Consider the following 22,539-nt stretch of genomic DNA (forward strand, 5'->3'; position numbering starts at 1 on the left):
GAGATACAGGCCTGTAACCTGTGGAGGAAACAGGATCCGTTAGAGGATTTGTGACGACTGTGGACTCTGTTGTATACTAAAAATACTATACGATCACGATTTGGGACTTATACATATAACGGGAGATACAGTCGGATCGCCCCTCCTGGTCTCTTGTGGAAAACCCTCCCTATTACAGTAGCACTTAAAACATCCCGAAAAGTATTGAAAAACTAGATGTAAAAATACATTCGAAACGGCCCTTTAGGTACCGAAGATTGAGCCCAGGACAGAATTTTAACCCAGCCGCTGATTGGCTGGCTAATTATGAATTTCAAAATTAAAAATGTTTTCTGACAGGTAATTATTCCTTGATAACCATGATATGAATTTGGAAATTCAGATTGAGATTTAGGTTCAAAATATCAATTTTGATAATGAATAGGTAAAAAACATTAGAATTTCAGGTTTTTTAAAAGTGCAAAAATTCTCCTTATCTTATGAAGATCTTGGACCAATGCGGAATAACACGTACGATTAGAGTTTTAGTATTAGATACCGATTATCTCCCTTTGGCCACATGCCACATCATGTAATCACAACTCAAAATCGCTGAAAGTTCTATACCTCCGCCATTTTGAATCATATGACATTGAAATTGGTCATTTTATGTGTCTGAAAGCATGATCTTTCACATCCAATTCAAAACATTTCACCTTTGAATTTTCATGAATTACCCTAAAATTTACGTTAAAAAATGAACGAAACGCCATATTCGGAGGTCTATATTTCCGCCATTTTCAAATTCATGTCTTTGAAATTAAAAACCTGTACAGACAATAGGCTAAAGCTTACATTTACAAAATTCAACTCTCAACATGAGACGATAAAGGCCCTACGAGCTCACAAATAACGGACAAAAAATAAGAAAATGAAACAAATTGCCATATTTGGAGAGCTATATATTCGCCATTTTTCTATATAACCCCTTAAAAATAAATAACTTTTGAAGACAAAAGTTCATACAACACAGGTATGAAAAAATCAACACTGTACATACAGGTTTAAAAGGCGCTGAAACGTCTCGTGCAAGGACAAATAAAAACTAAAATTTCGATTTTCGATGTCCTATATCTCCGCCATTTTGAATCATATGACCTTGAACTTGGTCATTTTATGTGTCTGAAAGCATGATCTTTCACATCCGATTCAAAACATTTCACCTTTGAATTTTCATGAATTACCCTAAAATTTACGTTAAAAAATGAACGAAAACGCCATATTTCGGAGGTCTATATTTCCGCCATTTTCAAATTCATGTCTTTGAAATTAAAAACCTGTACAGACAATAGGCTAAAGCTTACATTTACAAAAAATCAACACTCTAAATGAGATGATAAAGGCCCTACGAGCTCACAAATAACGGACAACAAAAATAAGAAAATGAAACAAATTGCCATATTTGGAGAGCTATATTTCCGCCATTTTTTCTATATAACCCCTTAAAAAATAAATAACTTTTGAAGACAAAAGTTTATACAATACAGGTATGAAAAATCAACACTGTACATACAGGTTTAAAGGCGCTGAAACGTCTCGTGCAAGGACAAATAAAAACTAAAATTTCGATTTTCGATATCCTATATCTCCGCCATTTTGAATCTTATGACCTTGAACTTGGTCATTTTATGTGTCTGAAAGCATGATCTTTCACAGCCAATTCAAAACATTTCACCTTTGAATTTTCATGAATTACCCTAAAATTTACGTTAAAAAATGAACGAAACGCCATATTCGGAGGTCTATATTTTCCGCCATTTTCAAATTCATGTCTTTGAAATTAAAAACCTGTACAGACAATAGGCTAAAGCTTACATTTACAAAAAATCAACACTCTAAATGAGATGATAAAGGCCCTACGAGCTCACAAATAACGGACAAAAATAAGAAAATGAAACAAATTGCCATATTTGGAGAGCTATATTTCCGCCATTTTTCTATATAACCCCTTAAAAATAAATAACTTTGTGAAGACAAAAGTTAATACAACATAGGTATGAAAAATCAACACTGTACATACAGGTATTAAGGCGCTGAAACGTCTCGGGCAGGGGCAAATATAAACTAAAATTTCGATTTTTGATGTCCTATATCTCCGCCATTTTGGATCATATGACCTTGAATTTGGTCATTTTATGTGCCTGAGAACATGCTCTTTCATATGCGCCCTTCGAAACATGTCTATGGTAAAGTTCATTTTTGACCTTTGTTTGACCTCATTTGACCCCCTAGTGAACTCGTGACCTTGACATAATTTCTGATAACATGTAATGAGAAAAAAAACGTGAATTATCGTGATCTACATGGAGAATGAAACGTACATGTTGTGTAGCGTACGGTTATGAAATTATGAGCGTTTAAAGTTCGTTCGAAAAAAGCAGTGTTTTACGTCTGTGACCTTGACCTTGAACGTTATCCTCCAAAATCGAGAGTACATTTTAAGAACTCATGTACGTACATAAACGTCTCCAAATTTCAGCGCTCTACACCTCTTATTTATTACGAAGATGTCGTTTAAAGATTTAAAGCTTTTTGAACCCTGTGACCTTGAATGAATGTCAAGGTCAATAAAAAGGAATAAGTTCTGTAGACATTCGTCCATGCTATATCTATACAAAAATTCAAGCATGTATGTTAAGTATTAAAGGCGCTGAAACCTTTAAAATTTTTGGCGGGGGGGAAAACGCCAAAATAGCCTTTTTTCAAAGGCCAATATCTCCGCCATTTTGGATCTCATGACCTTAAAACTTGTCATTATATATTTCTGAGGGCATGACCTTTCATATTCAACTTTCAAATTTTTTCTGTGGTAAATTTCGTTTTTGACCTTTGTTTGACCCCGTAGCGAACTCTTGACCTTGACATAATCTCTGATAACATGGCATGGGAAAAGCACGCGCAATGTCACGATCTGTCTGAATAACAAAACGTGAACGATGTACAGCGTACGGTAATGAAGTTATGAGCGTTTAAACTTCGTTCCAAAAAATTAAGGAAGCTTTGGTCTTGACTTAGGGAATAGGTAGGGAGCAGAGCTAGTTGGCTCCGTAGGGTGTTAGGCTTTGTTTAGGGAACGTGGTAATCACACAGGACTGAGCTAATTAGGCCTAAAGTTTGGCTATAGTTAATCTTGGAAACATTGTAACTGCTTCGGCACTTATATCTCTTATTGTTATCTGTCTTAACGGGCACTATTGTGAATCTTCTATGTAATACTTAATCTACTTGTCTTTTATATAATAAATAGTTATTTGTACCTGTATTTACCTAGTTGAGTTATTGGATTAGTGTCAGTGCTTCCGCTACATCCTAGAGATCGAACCTGTTGAGATACAGGCCTGTAACCTGTGGAGGAAACAGGATCCGTAGAGGATTTGTGACGACTGTGGACTCTGTTGTATACTAAAAATACTATACGATCACGATTTGGGACTTATACATATAACGGGAGATACAGTCGGATCGCCCCTCCTGGTCTCTTGTGGAAAACCCTCCCTATTACAGTAGCACTTAAAACATCCCGAAAAGTATTGAAAACTAATGTAAAAATACATTCGAAACGGCCCTTTAGGTACCGAAGATTGAGCCCAGGACAGAATTTTAACCCAGCCGCTGATTGGCTGGCTAATTATGAATTTCAAAATTAAAAATGTTTTCTGACAGGTAATTATTCCTTGATAACCATGATATGAATTTGGAAATTCAGATTGAGATTTAGGTTCAAAATATCAATTTTGATAATGAATAGGTAAAAACATTAGAATTTCAGGTTTTTTAAAAGTGCAAAAATTCTCCTTATCTTATGAAGATCTTGGACCAATGCGGAATAACACGTACGATTAGAGTTTTAGTATTAGATACCGATTATCTCCCTTTGGCCACATGCCACATCATGTAATCACAACTCAAAATCGCTGAAAGTTCTATACCTCCGCCATTTTGAATCATATGACATTGAAATTGGTCATTTTATGTGTCTGAAAGCATGATCTTTCACATCCAATTCAAAACATTTCACCTTTGAATTTTCATGAATTACCCTAAAATTTACGTTAAAAAATGAACGAAACGCCATATTCGGAGGTCTATATTTCCGCCATTTTCAAATTCATGTCTTTGAAATTAAAAACCTGTACAGACAATAGGCTAAAGCTTACATTTACAAAAATTCAACTCTCAACATGAGACGATAAAGGCCCTACGAGCTCACAAATAACGGACAAAAATAAGAAAATGAAACAAATTGCCATATTTGGAGAGCTATATATTCGCCATTTTTCTATATAACCCCTTAAAAATAAATAACTTTTGAAGACAAAAGTTCATACAACACAGGTATGAAAAATCAACACTGTACATACAGGTTTAAAGGCGCTGAAACGTCTCGTGCAAGGACAAATAAAAACTAAAATTTCGATTTTCGATGTCCTATATCTCCGCCATTTTGAATCATATGACCTTGAACTTGGTCATTTTATGTGTCTGAAAGCATGATCTTTCACATCCGATTCAAAACATTTCACCTTTGAATTTTCATGAATTACGCTAAAATTTACGTTAAAAAATGAACGAAACGCCATATTCGGAGGTCTATATTTCCGCCATTTTCAAATTCATGTCTTTGAAATTAAAAACCTGTACAGACAATAGGCTAAAGCTTACATTTACAAAAAATCAACACTCTAAATGAGATGATAAAGGCCCTACGAGCTCACAAATAACGGACAAAAATAAGAAAATGAAACAAATTGCCATATTTGGAGAGCTATATTTCCGCCATTTTTCTATATAACCCCTTAAAAATAAATAACTTTTGAAGACAAAAGTTCATACAATACAGGTATGAAAAATCAACACTGTACATACAGGTTTAAAGGCGCTGAAACGTCTCGTGCAAGGACAAATAAAAACTAAAATTTCGATTTTCGATGTCCTATATCTCCGCCATTTTGAATCTTATGACCTTGAACTTGGTCATTTTATGTGTCTGAAAGCATGATCTTTCACAGCCAATTCAAAACATTTTCACCTTTGAATTTTCATGAATTACCCTAAAATTTACGTTAAAAAAATGAACGAAACGCCATATTCGGAGGTCTATATTTCCGCCATTTTCAAATTCATGTCTTTGAAATTAAAAACCTGTACAGACAATAGGCTAAAGCTTACATTTACAAAAAAATCAACACTCTAAATGAGATGATAAAGGCCCTACGAGCTCACAAATAACGGACAAAAATAAGAAAATGAAACAAATTGCCATATTTGGAGAGCTATATTTCCGCCATTTTTCTATATAACCCCTTAAAAATAAATAACTTGTGAAGACAAAAGTTAATACAACATAGGTATGAAAAATCAACACTGTACATACAGGTATTAAGGCGCTGAAACGTCTCGGGCAGGGCAAATATAAACTAAAATTTCGATTTTTGATGTCCTATATCTCCGCCATTTTGGATCATATGACCTTGAATTTGGTCATTTTATGTGCCTGAGAACATGCTCTTTCATATGCGCCCTTCGAAACATGTCTATGGTAAAGTTCATTTTTGACCTTTGTTTGACCTCATTTGACCCCCTAGTGAACTCGTGACCTTGACATAATTTCTGATAACATGTAATGAGAAAAAAACGTGAATTATCGTGATCTACATGGAGAATGAAACGTACATGTTGTGTAGCGTACGGTTATGAAATTATGAGCGTTTAAAGTTCGTTCGAAAAAAGCAGTGTTTTACGTCTGTGACCTTGACCTTGAACGTTATCCTCCAAAATCGAGAGTACATTTTAAGAACTCATGTACGTACATAACGTCTCCAAATTTCAGCGCTCTACACCTCTTATTTATTACGAAGATGTCGTTTAAAGATTTAAAGCTTTTTGAACCCTGTGACCTTGAATGAATGTCAAGGTCAATAAAAAGGAATAAGTTCTGTAGACATTCGTCCATGCTATATCTATACAAAAATTCAAGCATGTATGTTAAGTATTAAAGGCGCTGAAACCTTTAAAATTTTTGCGGGGAAAACGCCAAAATAGCCTTTTTTCAAAGGCCAATATCTCCGCCATTTTGGATCTCATGACCTTAAAACTTGTCATTATATATTTCTGAGGGCATGACCTTTCATATTCAACTTTCAAATTTTTTTCTGTGGTAAATTTCGTTTTTGACCTTTGTTTGACCCCGTAGCGAACTCTTGACCTTGACATAATCTCTGATAACATGGCATGGGAAAAGCACGCGCAATGTCACGATCTGTCTGAATAACAAAACGTGAACGATGTACAGCGTACGGTAATGAAGTTATGAGCGTTTAAACTTCGTTCCAAAAAATTAAGGAAGCTTTGGTCTTGACTTAGGGAATAGGTAGGGAGCAGAGCTAGTTGGCTCCGTAGGGTGTTAGGCTTTGTTTAGGGAACGTGGTAATCACACAGGACTGAGCTAATTAGGCCTAAAGTTTGGCTATAGTTAATCTTGGAAACATTGTAACTGCTTCGGCACTTATATCTCTTATTGTTATCTGTCTTAACGGGCACTATTGTGAATCTTCTATGTAATACTTAATCTACTTGTCTTTTATATAATAAATAGTTATTTGTACCTGTATTTACCTAGTTGAGTTATTGGATTAGTGTCAGTGCTTCCGCTACATCCTAGAGATCGAACCTGTTGAGATACAGGCCTGTAACCTGTGGAGGAAACAGGATCCGTAGAGGATTTGTGACGACTGTGGACTCTGTTGTATACTAAAAATACTATACGATCACGATTTGGGACTTATACATATAACGGGAGATACAGTCGGATCGCCCCTCCTGGTCTCTTGTGGAAAACCCTCCCTATTACAGTAGCACTTAAAACATCCCGAAAAGTATTGAAAACTAGATGTAAAAATACATTCGAAACGGCCCTTTAGGTACCGAAGATTGAGCCCAGGACAGAATTTTAACCCAGCCGCTGATTGGCTGGCTAATTATGAATTTCAAAATTAAAAATGTTTTCTGACAGGTAATTATTCCTTGATAACCATGATATGAATTTGGAAATTCAGATTGAGATTTAGGTTCAAAATATCAATTTTGATAATGAATAGGTAAAAACATTAGAATTTCAGGTTTTTTAAAAGTGCAAAAATTCTCCTTATCTTATGAAGATCTTGGACCAATGCGGAATAACACGTACGATTAGAGTTTTAGTATTAGATACCGATTATCTCCCTTTGGCCACATGCCACATCATGTAATCACAACTCAAAATCGCTGAAAGTTCTATACCTCCGCCATTTTGAATCATATGACATTGAAATTGGTCATTTTATGTGTCTGAAAGCATGATCTTTCACATCCAATTCAAAACATTTCACCTTTGAATTTTCATGAATTACCCTAAAATTTACGTTAAAAAATGAACGAAACGCCATATTCGGAGGTCTATATTTCCGCCATTTTCAAATTCATGTCTTTGAAATTAAAAACCTGTACAGACAATAGGCTAAAGCTTACATTTACAAAAATTCAACTCTCAACATGAGACGATAAAGGCCCTACGAGCTCACAAATAACGGACAAAAATAAGAAAATGAAACAAATTGCCATATTTGGAGAGCTATATATTCGCCATTTTTCTATATAACCCCTTAAAAATAAATAACTTTTGAAGACAAAAGTTCATACAACACAGGTATGAAAAATCAACACTGTACATACAGGTTTAAAGGCGCTGAAACGTCTCGTGCAAGGACAAATAAAAACTAAAATTTCGATTTTCGATGTCCTATATCTCCGCCATTTTGAATCATATGACCTTGAACTTGGTCATTTTATGTGTCTGAAAGCATGATCTTTCACATCCGATTCAAAACATTTCACCTTTGAATTTTCATGAATTACCCTAAAATTTACGTTAAAAAATGAACGAAACGCCATATTCGGAGGTCTATATTTCCGCCATTTTCAAATTCATGTCTTTGAAATTAAAAACCTGTACAGACAATAGGCTAAAGCTTACATTTACAAAAAATCAACACTCTAAATGAGATGATAAAGGCCCTACGAGCTCACAAATAACGGACAAAAATAAGAAAATGAAACAAATTGCCATATTTGGAGAGCTATATTTCCGCCATTTTTCTATATAACCCCTTAAAAATAAATAACTTTTGAAGACAAAAGTTCATACAATACAGGTATGAAAAATCAACACTGTACATACAGGTTTAAAGGCGCTGAAACGTCTCGTGCAAGGACAAATAAAAACTAAAATTTCGATTTTCGATGTCCTATATCTCCGCCATTTTGAATCTTATGACCTTGAACTTGGTCATTTTATGTGTCTGAAAGCATGATCTTTCACATCCAATTCAAAACATTTCACCTTTGAATTTTCATGAATTACCCTAAAATTTACGTTAAAAAATGAACGAAACGCCATATTCGGAGGTCTATATTTCCGCCATTTTCAAATTCATATCTTTGAAATTAAAAACCTGTACAGACAATAGGCTAAAGCTTACATTTACAAAAAATCAACACTCTAAATGAGATGATAAAGGCCCTACGAGCTCACAAATAACGGACAAAAATAAGAAAATGAAACAAATTGCCATATTTGGAGAGCTATATTTCCGCCATTTTTCTATATAACCCCTTAAAAATAAATAACTTGTGAAGACAAAAGTTAATACAACATAGGTATGAAAAATCAACACTGTACATACAGGTATTAAGGCGCTGAAACGTCTCGGGCAGGGGCAAATATAAACTAAAATTTCGATTTTTGATGTCCTATATCTCCGCCATTTTGGATCATATGACCTTGAATTTGGTCATTTTATGTGCCTGAGAACATGCTCTTTCATATGCGCCCTTCGAAACATTTCTATGGTAAAGTTCATTTTTGACCTTTGTTTGACCTCATTTGACCCCCTAGTGAACTCGTGACCTTGACATAATTTCTGATAACATGTAATGAGAAAAAAACGTGAATTATCGTGATCTACATGGAGAATGAAACGTACATGTTGTGTAGCGTACGGTTATGAAATTATGAGCGTTTAAAGTTCGTTCGAAAAAAGCAGTGTTTTACGTCTGTGACCTTGACCTTGAACGTTATCCTCCAAAATCGAGAGTACATTTTAAGAACTCATGTACGTACATAACGTCTCCAAATTTCAGCGCTCTACACCTCTTATTTATTACGAAGATGTCGTTTAAAGATTTAAAGCTTTTTGAACCCTGTGACCTTGAATGAATGTCAAGGTCAATAAAAAGGAATAAGTTCTGTAGACATTCGTCCATGCTATATCTATACAAAAATTCAAGCATGTATGTTAAGTATTAAAGGCGCTGAAACCTTAAAAAAATTTTGGCGGGAAAACGCCAAAATAGCCTTTTTTCAAAGGCCAATATCTCCGCCATTTTGGATCTCATGACCTTAAAACTTGTCATTATATATTTCTGAGGGCATGACCTTTCATATTCAACTTTCAATTTTTTTCTGTGGTAAATTTCGTTTTTGACCTTTGTTTGACCCCGTAGCGAACTCTTGACCTTGACATAATCTCTGATAACATGGCATGGGAAAAGCACGCGCAATGTCACGATCTGTCTGAATAACAAAACGTGAACGATGTACAGCGTACGGTAATGAAGTTATGAGCGTTTAAACTTCGTTCCAAAAAATTAAGGAAGCTTTGGTCTTGACTTAGGGAATAGGTAGGGAGCAGAGCTAGTTGGCTCCGTAGGGTGTTAGGCTTTGTTTAGGGAACGTGGTAATCACACAGAACTGAGCTAATTAGGCCTAAAGTTTGGCTATAGTTAATCTTGGAAACATTGTAACTGCTTCGGCACTTATATCTCTTATTGTTATCTGTCTTAACGGGCACTATTGTGAATCTTCTATGTAATACTTAATCTACTTGTCTTTTATATAATAAATAGTTATTTGTACCTGTATTTACCTAGTTGAGTTATTGGATTAGTGTCAGTGCTTCCGCTACATCCTAGAGATCGAACCTGTTGAGATACAGGCCTGTAACCTGTGGAGGAAACAGGATCCGTAGAGGATTTGTGACGACTGTGGACTCTGTTGTATACTAAAAATACTATACGATCACGATTTGGGACTTATACATATAACGGGAGATACAGTCGGATCGCCCCTCCTGGTCTCTTGTGGAAAACCCTCCCTATTACAGTAGCACTTAAAACATCCCGAAAAGTATTGAAAACTAGATGTAAAAATACATTCGAAACGGCCCTTTAGGTACCGAAGATTGAGCCCAGGACAGAATTTTAACCCAGCCGCTGATTGGCTGGCTAATTATGAATTTCAAAATTAAAAATGTTTTCTGACAGGTAATTATTCCTTGATAACCATGATATGAATTTGGAAATTCAGATTGAGATTTAGGTTCAAAATATCAATTTTGATAATGAATAGGTAAAAACATTAGAATTTCAGGTTTTTTAAAAGTGCAAAAATTCTCCTTATCTTATGAAGATCTTGGACCAATGCGGAATAACACGTACGATTAGAGTTTTAGTATTAGATACCGATTATCTCCCTTTGGCCACATGCCACATCATGTAATCACAACTCAAAATCGCTGAAAGTTCTATACCTCCGCCATTTTGAATCATATGACATTGAAATTGGTCATTTTATGTGTCTGAAAGCATGATCTTTCACATCCAATTCAAAACATTTCACCTTTGAATTTTCATGAATTACCCTAAAATTTACGTTAAAAAATGAACGAAACGCCATATTCGGAGGTCTATATTTCCGCCATTTTCAAATTCATGTCTTTGAAATTAAAAACCTGTACAGACAATAGGCTAAAGCTTACATTTACAAAAATTCAACTCTCAACATGAGACGATAAAGGCCCTACGAGCTCACAAATAACGGACAAAAATAAGAAAATGAAACAAATTGCCATATTTGGAGAGCTATATATTCGCCATTTTTCTATATAACCCCTTAAAAATAAATAACTTTTGAAGACAAAAGTTCATACAACACAGGTATGAAAAATCAACACTGTACATACAGGTTTAAAGGCGCTGAAACGTCTCGTGCAAGGACAAATAAAAACTAAAATTTCGATTTTCGATGTCCTATATCTCCGCCATTTTGAATCATATGACCTTGAACTTGGTCATTTTATGTGTCTGAAAGCATGATCTTTCACATCCGATTCAAAACATTTCACCTTTGAATTTTCATGAATTACCCTAAAATTTACGTTAAAAAATGAACGAAACGCCATATTCGGAGGTCTATATTTCCGCCATTTTCAAATTCATGTCTTTGAAATTAAAAACCTGTACAGACAATAGGCTAAAGCTTACATTTACAAAAAAATCAACACTCTAAATGAGATGATAAAGGCCCTACGAGCTCACAAATAACGGACAAAAATAAGAAAATGAAACAAATTGCCATATTTGGAGAGCTATATTTCCGCCATTTTTCTATATAACCCCTTAAAAATAAATAACTTTTGAAGACAAAAGTTCATACAATACAGGTATGAAAAATCAACACTGTACATACAGGTTTAAAGGCGCTGAAACGTCTCGTGCAAGGACAAATAAAAACTAAAATTTCGATTTTCGATATCCTATATCTCCGCCATTTTGAATCTTATGACCTTGAACTTGGTCATTTTATGTGTCTGAAAGCATGATCTTTCACAGCCAATTCAAAACATTTCACCTTTGAATTTTCATGAATTACCCTAAAATTTACGTTAAAAAATGAACGAAACGCCATATTCGGAGGTCTATATTTCCGCCATTTTCAAATTCATGTCTTTGAAATTAAAAACCTGTACAGACAATAGGCTAAAGCTTACATTTACAAAAAATCAACACTCTAAATGAGATGATAAAGGCCCTACGAGCTCACAAATAACGGACAAAAATAAGAAAATGAAACAAATTGCCATATTTGGAGAGCTATATTTCCGCCATTTTTCTATATAACCCCTTAAAAATAAATAACTTGTGAAGACAAAAGTTAATACAACATAGGTATGAAAAATCAACACTGTACATACAGGTATTAAGGCGCTGAAACGTCTCGGGCAGGGGCAAATATAAACTAAAATTTCGATTTTTGATGTCCTATATCTCCGCCATTTTGGATCATATGACCTTGAATTTGGTCATTTTATGTGCCTGAGAACATGCTCTTTCATATGCGCCCTTCGAAACATTTCTATGGTAAAGTTCATTTTTGACCTTTGTTTGACCTCATTTGACCCCCTAGTGAACTCGTGACCTTGACATAATTTCTGATAACATGTAATGAGAAAAAAACGTGAATTATCGTGATCTACATGGAGAATGAAACGTACATGTTGTGTAGCGTACGGTTATGAAATTATGAGCGTTTAAAGTTCGTTCGAAAAAAGCAGTGTTTTACGTCTGTGACCTTGACCTTGAACGTTATCCTCCAAAATCGAGAGTACATTTTAAGAACTCATGTACGTACATAACGTCTCCAAATTTCAGCGCTCTACACCTCTTATTTATTACGAAGATGTCGTTTAAAGATTTAAAGCTTTTTGAACCCTGTGACCTTGAATGAATGTCAAGGTCAATAAAAAGGAATAAGTTCTGTAGACATTCGTCCATGCTATATCTATACAAAAATTCAAGCATAAATGTTAAGTATTAAAGGCGCTGAAACCTTTAAAATTTTTGGCGGGAAAACGCCAAAATAGCCTTTTTTCAAAGGCCTATATCTCCGCCATTTTGGATCTCATGACCTTAAAACTTGTCATTATATATTTCTGAGGGCATGACCTTTCATATTCAACTTTCAAATTTTTTCTGTGGTAAATTTCGTTTTTGACCTTTGTTTGACCCCGTAGCGAACTCTTGACCTTGACATAATCTCTGATAACATGGCATGGGAAAAGCACGTGCAATGTTACGATCTGTCTGAATAACAAAACGTGAACGATGTACAGCGTACGGTAATGAAGTTATGAGCGTTTAAACTTCGTTCCAAAAAAATGTTTTTTACGTCTGTGACCTTGACCTTGAACATTTTTGTAAAAAATCGAACGTACATTTCCAGATCTTATGTACATTCATAACATGTCCAAAGTTGAGCGTCGTACCTTATTCCGTTCCTGAGATATCCTGCTAACAAGATTTGTGGAAATAAGAAAAAAAAAGAAAAATAAGAATAAGAAGAAAAAACAGAACAATAACAATAGGGATTTCCATCCTCAATGGAAATCCCTAACTAGAAATTGTCATAGACAATTTGGCGGGCTTTTCACTATATTTAGTTTATAATACCGTCATTGCCAGGTAAGTTAAGAACTAGGTAATCCATGGGTTTTGAAGTTGTAACCAATAAATGACCTTGACTTTCAGCCCTGAATAAAAGTGTTTCAGTGAAGATCTGCATGAAGTTTGATCAGCCGAAGAGAACTCTAATCTTAATCCAATTCATATTTCCATATTCGTTCGAGCAAATGATAACGAGATCGAATGCGTCTTAGCGTCATCTGACTTGCGGTGTTGTTAAGTATATATACCTCGGTATGTATATTTAAACTCTGGACCCCTGTGACCTTGAACGTATGAAGACTCTTGTCATTTTTGTTATGTTGAGTAATTTAAAGATTTGAACATATTTGACTCATGTGACCTTGAATGCAAGTCAAGGCTTTCACCCCAGCATGGTACAGGCCCAGTATCAGTACCCTAGGCTGTCTGGTTATGGAGAAGTTGTTTGAATGAAAAGTTTACACATGGGGGGATTGCGCACGAGGACGGACGAAGTGTGGTGACTAAATGTCACCCTGATCCTTGAGGTCAGGCGACCTCAAAAGTAAAAACCATCAAGTCCTTTATGATGTAATGAATATCTTTATTTTCCACTATTTCAATATTTGACCCCGTCACTTTGGGCTCAGAATCTTCAATTGTGCAAAATCTGTTCCCCTTTCAGCAAGGATGTGTCTGAAGAAATTTATGCAACATATGAATGGAGAAAATATATACAAATGCAGCGATTGCAAGAAGAAAAATGTTTTATTATAGGCCTAAGTATGCTCAATTAATGTGACAAATGTGTGAATACAAAGAACTATCTGTTCTTGCATGATCATTCTGGGAGTAAATTGTTATAATTGCATCCAATGTATTTAAACACATTGTACTTGCAGAAATAAAACCATACTACAATTTTTCTATCTTCTGTATCCATTGCAAGTTCAAACATACCATTGGCATTTTTGTATTGTTCCAACTGAAATGCATATGGAAACATACACTCTTCTGATAATAAACATATAGCAAGTGCAATTAATTGGCAAGGCCAAATAGGAATTCAAACAAAAATTTGTAAAAAGAAAAAACAAAACATTTTGTAACATATGAACAATCACATACATAACTCTAATAAGGCAAAAAAAATTATAAGTTTATGAAGTTGTTACTGATAATTACCATCTTCAATTATCAAATTTCTGTCAACCATTTCGTTTTTCTGATTAAAGCGCACAAACATGCACATGGACCAAATAGAGGCAACATATGAAATATGAAAAATATCCACTCGGTATTTGAGGAGTAATAGCAATAACAACTAATTCTAATTGTAACGGGAGCCGTTACAAATGTCCCCCAAACACCCCCGCAGTCCCTAATGATGTTACAATTTGGTTTGCCACCCCATAAAACCATGTATCAAAATTTCCAATAATCAGAAGCCTGCATTTCGTTACCATGGCAACCAGGCTTTTTGAAAATTAATGCTACCATTACATTTGGCATTCCCCCAAACCCCTATGTACCAAGTTTCACTAAAATCTGACAATAACTAAATTTCCACCAATCAGAAGCCTGTATTTAGTTACCATGGCAACCAGGCTTTTCGAAAATGTTACCATTACATTTGGCATTCCCAAAAACCCCTATGTACGAGATTTCACTAAAATCAGACAATAACTAAATTTCCACCAATCAGAAGCCTGTATTTCGTTACCATGGCAACCAGGCTTTCGAAAACGTTACCATTGCATTTGGCATCCCCTAAAACCCCTATATACCAAGTTTCATCAAATTTGGACAATGTCTAAATTTTGGCCGGATTTTGGCCCCTGCTGACCAGTCAGGTGACCGATCGAAAAACAAAAAGGTTCTTGCACACCACCACCTACGCATGAATACTCGTGTAAAGTTTCGTTGAATTCTGTTGAGCGGTTTTAGAGAAAAGTGTCAGAAACTACTTCGGCGGAAGAAAGTGGAAGAAATAAGAATAATAATAATAATATGAAATGAAGCAAAAACAATATGTCCCCCAAACAAGGGTTTGGGGGACATAATTAAAAACTTCAATTGTAAAAATTCAAAATTGTTGTCTGTTGGCCATCTTGCTTTCTGATCAGTCTCATGATAATAAATGAATCGTGCACGACTAGCTATATTGAGACTAAAAGAAAATTCACACCTGAAAGTTTATGAAGATCAAGCAAGAACTTTGCTAGAAATAGCACTTCAAATTCAATTAAGTAAAATTCAAGTTTTCAGATCACTCCCAAAAAAAGGATCAGATTCATACAGAACTAGGATGAAGGGAATATCTTGCATATGAAATTTCATAAATATCTTATTGGTATTTTCTGAGAAAAAGCAAATCCAACCATATTGATTATCGTAGGCTAAAAATTATGAGACAGATGGCCCAAAAGATAGTTGTGTTTCCCTGATCGAACAAGAAGATACAATATCTGTAATTAAGTACTATCGAGAAATAGATTGAACTGGCAGTGTTCTCGTTTTCATTCAATATAACAAAAAAGTATGAATAACTACTGTGCCATGGGAATGAAGTGGAAGTTGCATATAAAATTTTTCAAACATGACTCAAGTGCTTCAAACAATTTGAAAAATATGGATCACTCATTAAAGTTGAAAAATCAAAATTGAGAAGAGTGTACACATATGTTGTGGAATGCAGGCATATTTTTTCAGCATCAGTAACAGCAAACTGTACATGTATTATATAAATGCTACAATATAAAAGATCTAAAGAGTACTTCTCAGACGTAGCAAATAATATTATGAATTAGAACAATGACAAGTTAGAAAGGGCCCCGCCTTGTAGCAATATATTGACCTCTGCCTTTTACCTGTAACTTTGAGCTTGAATCTATTGAATCATTCTTAAATTCCAAACAATTTCAATTCATGACAACAATACCGACTATAAAGGCCTTTGAAGATATCTCTAGAAGCCTCTATCACATTTAATTGAAATCTGACAATATCTCAAGTTTAACCAATCATTGTGTTTTCATCGCTGGCAATGCAGGCCTCGAATTTAACATTTTTTGTCAATTGCTAAAAACGGCAAGTGCCGTAAATTTGAACTTGCTAAAATGTCTATTCTAATTTTAGTTACAATTTAATCCCTATATTCAAATTTTCGTTTTGTTATAAATAATGTGATTTATTTTGCATGTGAAATGTACATGTATATCAACATTATAGTAAGAACCATGTCCTCATATTTTCTATTAAATTCAATTCATTGACTATCAGTCATTGTTACAATTGTCCCTGAGGAAACTACCTGCTGGAAAAAGCAAGTGCATATCATTTAATTTCCACTTGCTATTCTGGGACATCTACTTGCAAAATTTGACCTTGACCTCTGACCCTATGAAGCTATGAAGACTCCTTATTTAATTCTGATCAACTTTGCTTCTTAATGTCATAAAACAACATTCGCAAGTAAAAGAATACAAAATTTGATTTTTGACCTTGACCTATGGCCCAAAAACCTTTGGTCATATGACCTGTGGTTTAATTGAAAACAAAATAACGACCAGCTTGAGAAGTTTAAAATGCGAAAAGTTTGCCGACGGCGCACGACGACGGACGAAGCACGATGACTATATAGGTCATTCTGACCCTACGGGTCAGATGACCTAAAAATGTAAATTGTGGACACATGACAGATCACGACAAAAGGCGATCACAAGACTTCTCCTCATGTGACCTAAAACCTGACAGACGGATAAACTAATTACTACCATGCATGCGGGGCCCTTACTAACATACCACTTGCATTATCTACTTTCATATATTTTCAATTGGACAACAGTTCAATGCTTTTCATGATGCGGTTTTTGTATGTGTACACACATGTACCAAGCAGGAGGAGATATTCCTCCAGGTCTTCAGGTGATTGCAGCAGATTAGTCTTGTTGTTGTTGTTTAAAAAGTCTACCAAGACATTCTCAAATATAGTTAAGCGCTCAATATGCTGTGTTTCCTCATTTTCCACATTTGCCGAAATGCAAATTGAAAGTTTTAAATCCTTGGTCCTCTGTGTCATGCCACAGGCTTTGCATCTGGTGATGATAGATGTTTTGTTTTCACAATCTGGCACAACTTTGGAACATGATGAACACTTTATGGTTTTATTTACTTTGATGTGTTTGATAGTGCCAGTAACTTGGTTAACTGGTTCATTTGATTCCGAAATGTTGTTGTCAGAGACAACGTTTTCTAATGGTGATATTGTGATGATTTTGGTATTTGGTGTCGTTGTCAGCATTATAGTGTCCATAAACACTCTTGTTTGGACTTGCTGGAAGCAATAATCTTCCTCTTTTGTTACTTTGCCAACAAGATCTCCCCAAAGAGTTAGTTCAGTAGATGATGTGCCATCGGCGATGAGAATCTGTTGTTTTAATGTAGGTTTCCCATAGAGATTGAGGTTTTCTGGCTCTTCAAGGAACTTAAGAACTCTTGCATTCACAGTGACCTGAAGAGAAAATCATAATATGATTATTAAAATATGGTCAAAATAAGGCCTAAAATTTGTTTAAATAGCTGCGTTTCCACTAACAAAAAAAAAGAGGGTCGGTACGTAGGGAATTATAGCTTTTATTTTATTTCAGTTTTTATTTGAAACCAAATCGACAACGGAAACCAACACAAAGCATGTTTTGTATTTTCAAATTTTCTGAAAACCCAAATTACGGTATGTCTAAACAAGGTTGTGACGAACAAAATGACCTATCCGGCTACTGTGTATCTCTAATAGTCACCGAGTATTGCCAATCTCCCCATAAAGTATATTTTCACCAACATTCCTCCAATACAAGTAACAAGGGGAGGTAATTTGAAAAAATGAAAGTTAAATAACTATGCTGTTTTCTGAAATAAAATTATTCTGAAAATTTGATATGGTATTTGGAGTTTCTCTCTATGCAGAAAAGTGAAAAATACTGGGTTGCTATGAAATCTGACCCTGTTCTGTGACGTCATAGTTGCCATGACGTCATCATTATATGCGCAAATGACGTCATAAATACTTAGTGTTATTATTTCTGACAATACAAATCCAATTCTAATTTACCTTAGCAATAAATACACTTATTCTGATAGATAAATCTGAACATGACATTCAAAATGTCATAATTTCCTGCATATTACATCAAAATATTGAGTTCCCACCTTTGAAATACAGAATATTACATGTAATCATATAAAACTGTACGTTATTCCCATTTTATTGAAAAAAAGCCCCTTTTCCCTCTTATCTTAAGATAATGGCAATAATTGACAATACCGGCTTAGCCGAACACTCATTCTAGTACAAAAAATACATATTATAGCCTTAATTATATGAAAACTGAGAAATCAATGAAAAAACTCCCAAAATTAGCACTTTTGCTGTAAATTTTCATGGATATCGGGTAATTAGCAGAGCAAAATTAATTAGAATTCATATTAAATGGACTGAGAGACACCCGGTTAACTGTTTTCAGCTTGCTGTTCAAGTGTAAAATGATTAATCAATTAACAGTCAAGCATATCATACCATACCTAGGTAGCAAATTACAGAATGGCAAACTGAGCCAATTACCTCCCTTTAGTTGTAACAAATGAAAAATGTAGTTTCAAACTGTTTTATTGTGTTTTCTAAGGTGAATGAATGAAAATTAAGCAAAATCAATTATAATCAAGGTCGTTTTTCAAAAATTGAGAATTTCAGGCCCTTATAAGGTAGCAGTGTACAGTAGATTTGAAAAATTCAGCAAAATAATGTTAGTGTTTCCCACAGCCCCGATTAGCATGGCGCAGCGCCGTGCCCTTTTTACCCGACGCCATGCCCCTATAACCTAACACCCTGCCCTGTTTGTCCGCAGTACATTTTTACAGAACTACGAAAATACCAGGCAGTGGCTTGATAATTAAGTAAACAAAAGAGGTGTGACCACTCCGTGACCACCTGATCAACAACAACCCAGTGGCCCCATATGATGGGCAGATTACAATTTCAAAAATCATTTTTTTTTTACTCAGAATAATTAAATATATGTCATGATATTACTTAGCAACTCATGCAGAGTTTAAAGCATTTGAATGATATTAAGTTGGACCAGAATTAAATAAACAACAAGACAATTTTAAAGATTTTCCCTTGTATTGGAAGTCGTCGATATAACCTTTGTGCCCCCCTGTTGGATATTTATCGCGGTCAAGGTGCCCTTTTCAAAACCCAGCACCATGCCCTTTTTTTTCCTGTGCGAAACACTAAATGTGCAGGCTTTAATCATGTACACAGCTTTTTAACCTTAAATAACACCTATATAAAAGTATACATATTTTTAATCTACACAACATTTGCATTTGTCATGCAGAGTTCATTTTTTGAGAGGTCTGCTTTTTGTTGTTTTGTGAGCCTGTAAAAACCATGGTAACCAAATTTTTTTCTTTAAAAAATTGCAAAAAATTGGCATTTTCAACCCAAAATTACACCCCCTCTACTAGAATTTTTTTTTTGAATACAGTTTAAAACCAAGCATCACTGTCGTGATAGCGGAACTGAGCCTATTTCGACATAGGTATATCATTAAACTTTTGAGCAATCTTACCTCGTACCGCGGCTATCAATTTCTGCTGCTACAGAAATGAGTTTTTCCGTCTTAGACGTACATTTGGATACCCTCTAAACCATTAATCTCGAACCCATTTTGTTGAATTTCTTTATGCAAATGTGAAGCCTGCATATAAGTCTCTAGATTGAATTCACCAATTTTAGCACATATACAGTTTTTAATTTTTCATGCATATAATAAATAGGGGCTTTCTGCTTAATAAAAATCTCACCCATGGCCATTCGGTCTAACTGTACACTGCTACACAAATCATGTTTATGCAATATATACATGTATATGCAGTTATCTATGCTTTAGAATGACCAAATTAGTCAGGGACTGCTAAAGGAATTTCAATAGATCATGATGTGATTCTGACTTTGAAAAGGTTAGGAAAATTTCAGAAATTTCAATATTTTGAGATATTTTTTTGTAGACGTCAATAAAAAGTTTAGGGTCAGGGGGTAAAATCTAGGTAGGGTCGGATGATTCTAAACAAACAATATTTTTTGTCTTATTAAATAAACTGCATACTATTTTAGAAGAAACAATTAGGGACTTCAGTTAAAAATAAAAAGTAGACAAAAAAATATGGAAACTGCTCAGACAGATTAGACTATATAAGTCATCCAAATAACTTGAAGGATGTTTTTTTTATTTTTTTTTAATATGTGTTGATCACTAATTATCTGCAATTAAATTGTGTCATAAACTGGGTTAGACTCGGTAAGGGGCATAACTCGTATTTAAAACCATGCATTTTTTCACTGTTTTGTAAAGGAAGGGAAATAACTCATACCGTATAGTCTGATTCAGTTGACTTATGAGAAACAAATGCAACTTCCCATTCTTAATGTTTCCTTAAACAGTTTCTGTACGATATTATGACAGCTATTAAATATTGTACATATCCTCGTATGACTGTTTGTTATAACTGCATGTTATTTTAGATGAAACAATTCAACGAAAGCAATCTTTTCTGCCAATATTAACGTAACGTTATGCGCAAAGGGAGTAAAACCGTGGATTACAAAATTGGATTTACAAAATTTAGAAGCAGCTACGCGCAAACAACTTTTACATAAAATGTTTCATATCACATTTTGACTTTTACCAACTAAAGACAATTTAAAGTTCAAAACCAGCAAAAATATTCCAAACGTAACACACTTGTCTGCTTGCCTACGTTTCACAAATGAAATAATAATGGATATTTCATGGAGAGATACTTTATACTTCATAGATAAATCGTGATTCCTCTTTTCCATCATGACACTTATAATCAATACGTGAAAATAATTTTCTGTATTCAGTCACATCAGCATGCTTCGAATCTACGTACTGCCATGGCGGACTAAGAAGAATTTACAAATTACCTCCCTTGTACCAGTCTTCAAATTAAAATCTTATTCGGTGAAAGAAATTTTGGCGAAAGCTTTGATGAAACACTGTTGAGTTAATATCTGGAAAGGAAGTAGACAATTTTATCAGTGTAAAATATCAGAGGTTAATTAGTAAAATCAAATGCTTTGCGAACTTACATTTTGTCTGTTTTCTTTCAAGTTGTCGATTTTCACTACTGGTGTTTGCTCATCAATAAAATCGAGACGACGCCTTTTAAATGGAACAGCTGACGTTTTTATAACTTCTAAGTTGGTAGCTCTGTTCACGTGAACTTCCACTTTTCCTGGCTCAAATTTGGATGGCACCACTGCGGCATTTTCAAGTTTCACCGGTGATTTGAGCATTTCGGCATTTTGATAAATAGAGTGTTTCTCTGGAGAGAAACAAACCATACGCCAAAGATTGTCCTCCACTTGCATAGTTGCATTGAAATATTTTGTATTGCTTCTGCTTCTTTTCAGCTCGGATACGGCATGAATATAGCCTTTCACGTCAGATTTCTTCGGATCCTGACTGTTACCAGCGTAGGAGTTTGAAGTAGCCATCTTGTCCGCACCGCACGTTAAGCGTCAAAGTATAACGCATGCTTCAAACCGCGTCAGTATAATTATAAGGATAAGCCCCTTTTCTGACAAACGTTTGACCGATGTAAATATTTCAAAAGGCGGGAATTGTGTCGTCATTCCGCGCGGAAAATATTTTATTCCCGGGAAATATTTATTCTATATTACATGTAAGATAGCTAGATCGACGGTCAGCGGCGAGAATTTTTTAATGTAGGCCTATTTTTTTTTTTTTAACATTTACACTCCAATATCTATGGTATACTGTCATTCCACATTTTTTTTCAGGTTTCTGTAAAAAAAAACTCCGTCGAGTAAATGCAGACATGTAGATCTAGGTCTAGTAGATCTTATAGATCTACATTCAGCAATAATGAAAAACAAATGGTCGATTAAACATTTTTGCGAAGACTTTAAAATAACGTTTAAACTATTTTTTAACCGGTTGAAGGTCGTTATTATTATATGAAGTAGAAGTTTTACTTTGGATTCAATCGATACATAAGGAGACACGAATTCCATGCTATTTTGCTAGAAAACTGCTCTTTTTGGAAAACAAGCAATTTAAAAAAAAAAGAAGAAGAAGAAAATGCGTAATTAAA

The 22,539-nt window shown here is 34.7% G+C and overlaps 1 protein-coding gene across 1 annotated transcript; it reads right to left on the reverse strand.

Annotated features, from left to right (window-relative positions):
- Nucleotides 1-16,369: 16,369 nt before the first annotated feature.
- On the reverse strand, nt 16,370-22,027 carry LOC138312652 (uncharacterized). The gene is made up of 2 exons (XM_069253440.1): nt 21,512-22,027; nt 16,370-17,848 (listed from the first exon to the last, which is right to left on the reverse strand). Exons 1-2 carry the CDS (start codon nt 21,917-21,919, stop codon nt 17,168-17,170), a joined length of 1,089 nt encoding a protein of 362 aa, XP_069109541.1. The 5' UTR covers nt 21,920-22,027; the 3' UTR covers nt 16,370-17,167.
- Nucleotides 22,028-22,539: the final 512 nt, after the last annotated feature.

This window comes from Argopecten irradians, unplaced genomic scaffold (assembly GCF_041381155.1).
Source record: "Argopecten irradians isolate NY unplaced genomic scaffold, Ai_NY scaffold_0410, whole genome shotgun sequence".
Taxonomy (NCBI): Eukaryota; Metazoa; Mollusca; class Bivalvia; order Pectinida; family Pectinidae; genus Argopecten; species Argopecten irradians.

What these genes read in the sequence shown, in the direction of transcription:
- LOC138312652 (XM_069253440.1), bottom strand. Translation starts at nt 21,919, where the DNA reads ATGGCTACTTCAAACTCCTACGCTGGTAACAGTCAGGATCCGAAGAAA. An exon ending in TGAAAGAAAACAGACAAAAT is followed by an intron (nt 17,849 to 21,511) that starts GTAAGTTCGCAA and finishes TTTTCTCTTCAG; the next exon opens with GTCACTGTGAATGCAAGAGT.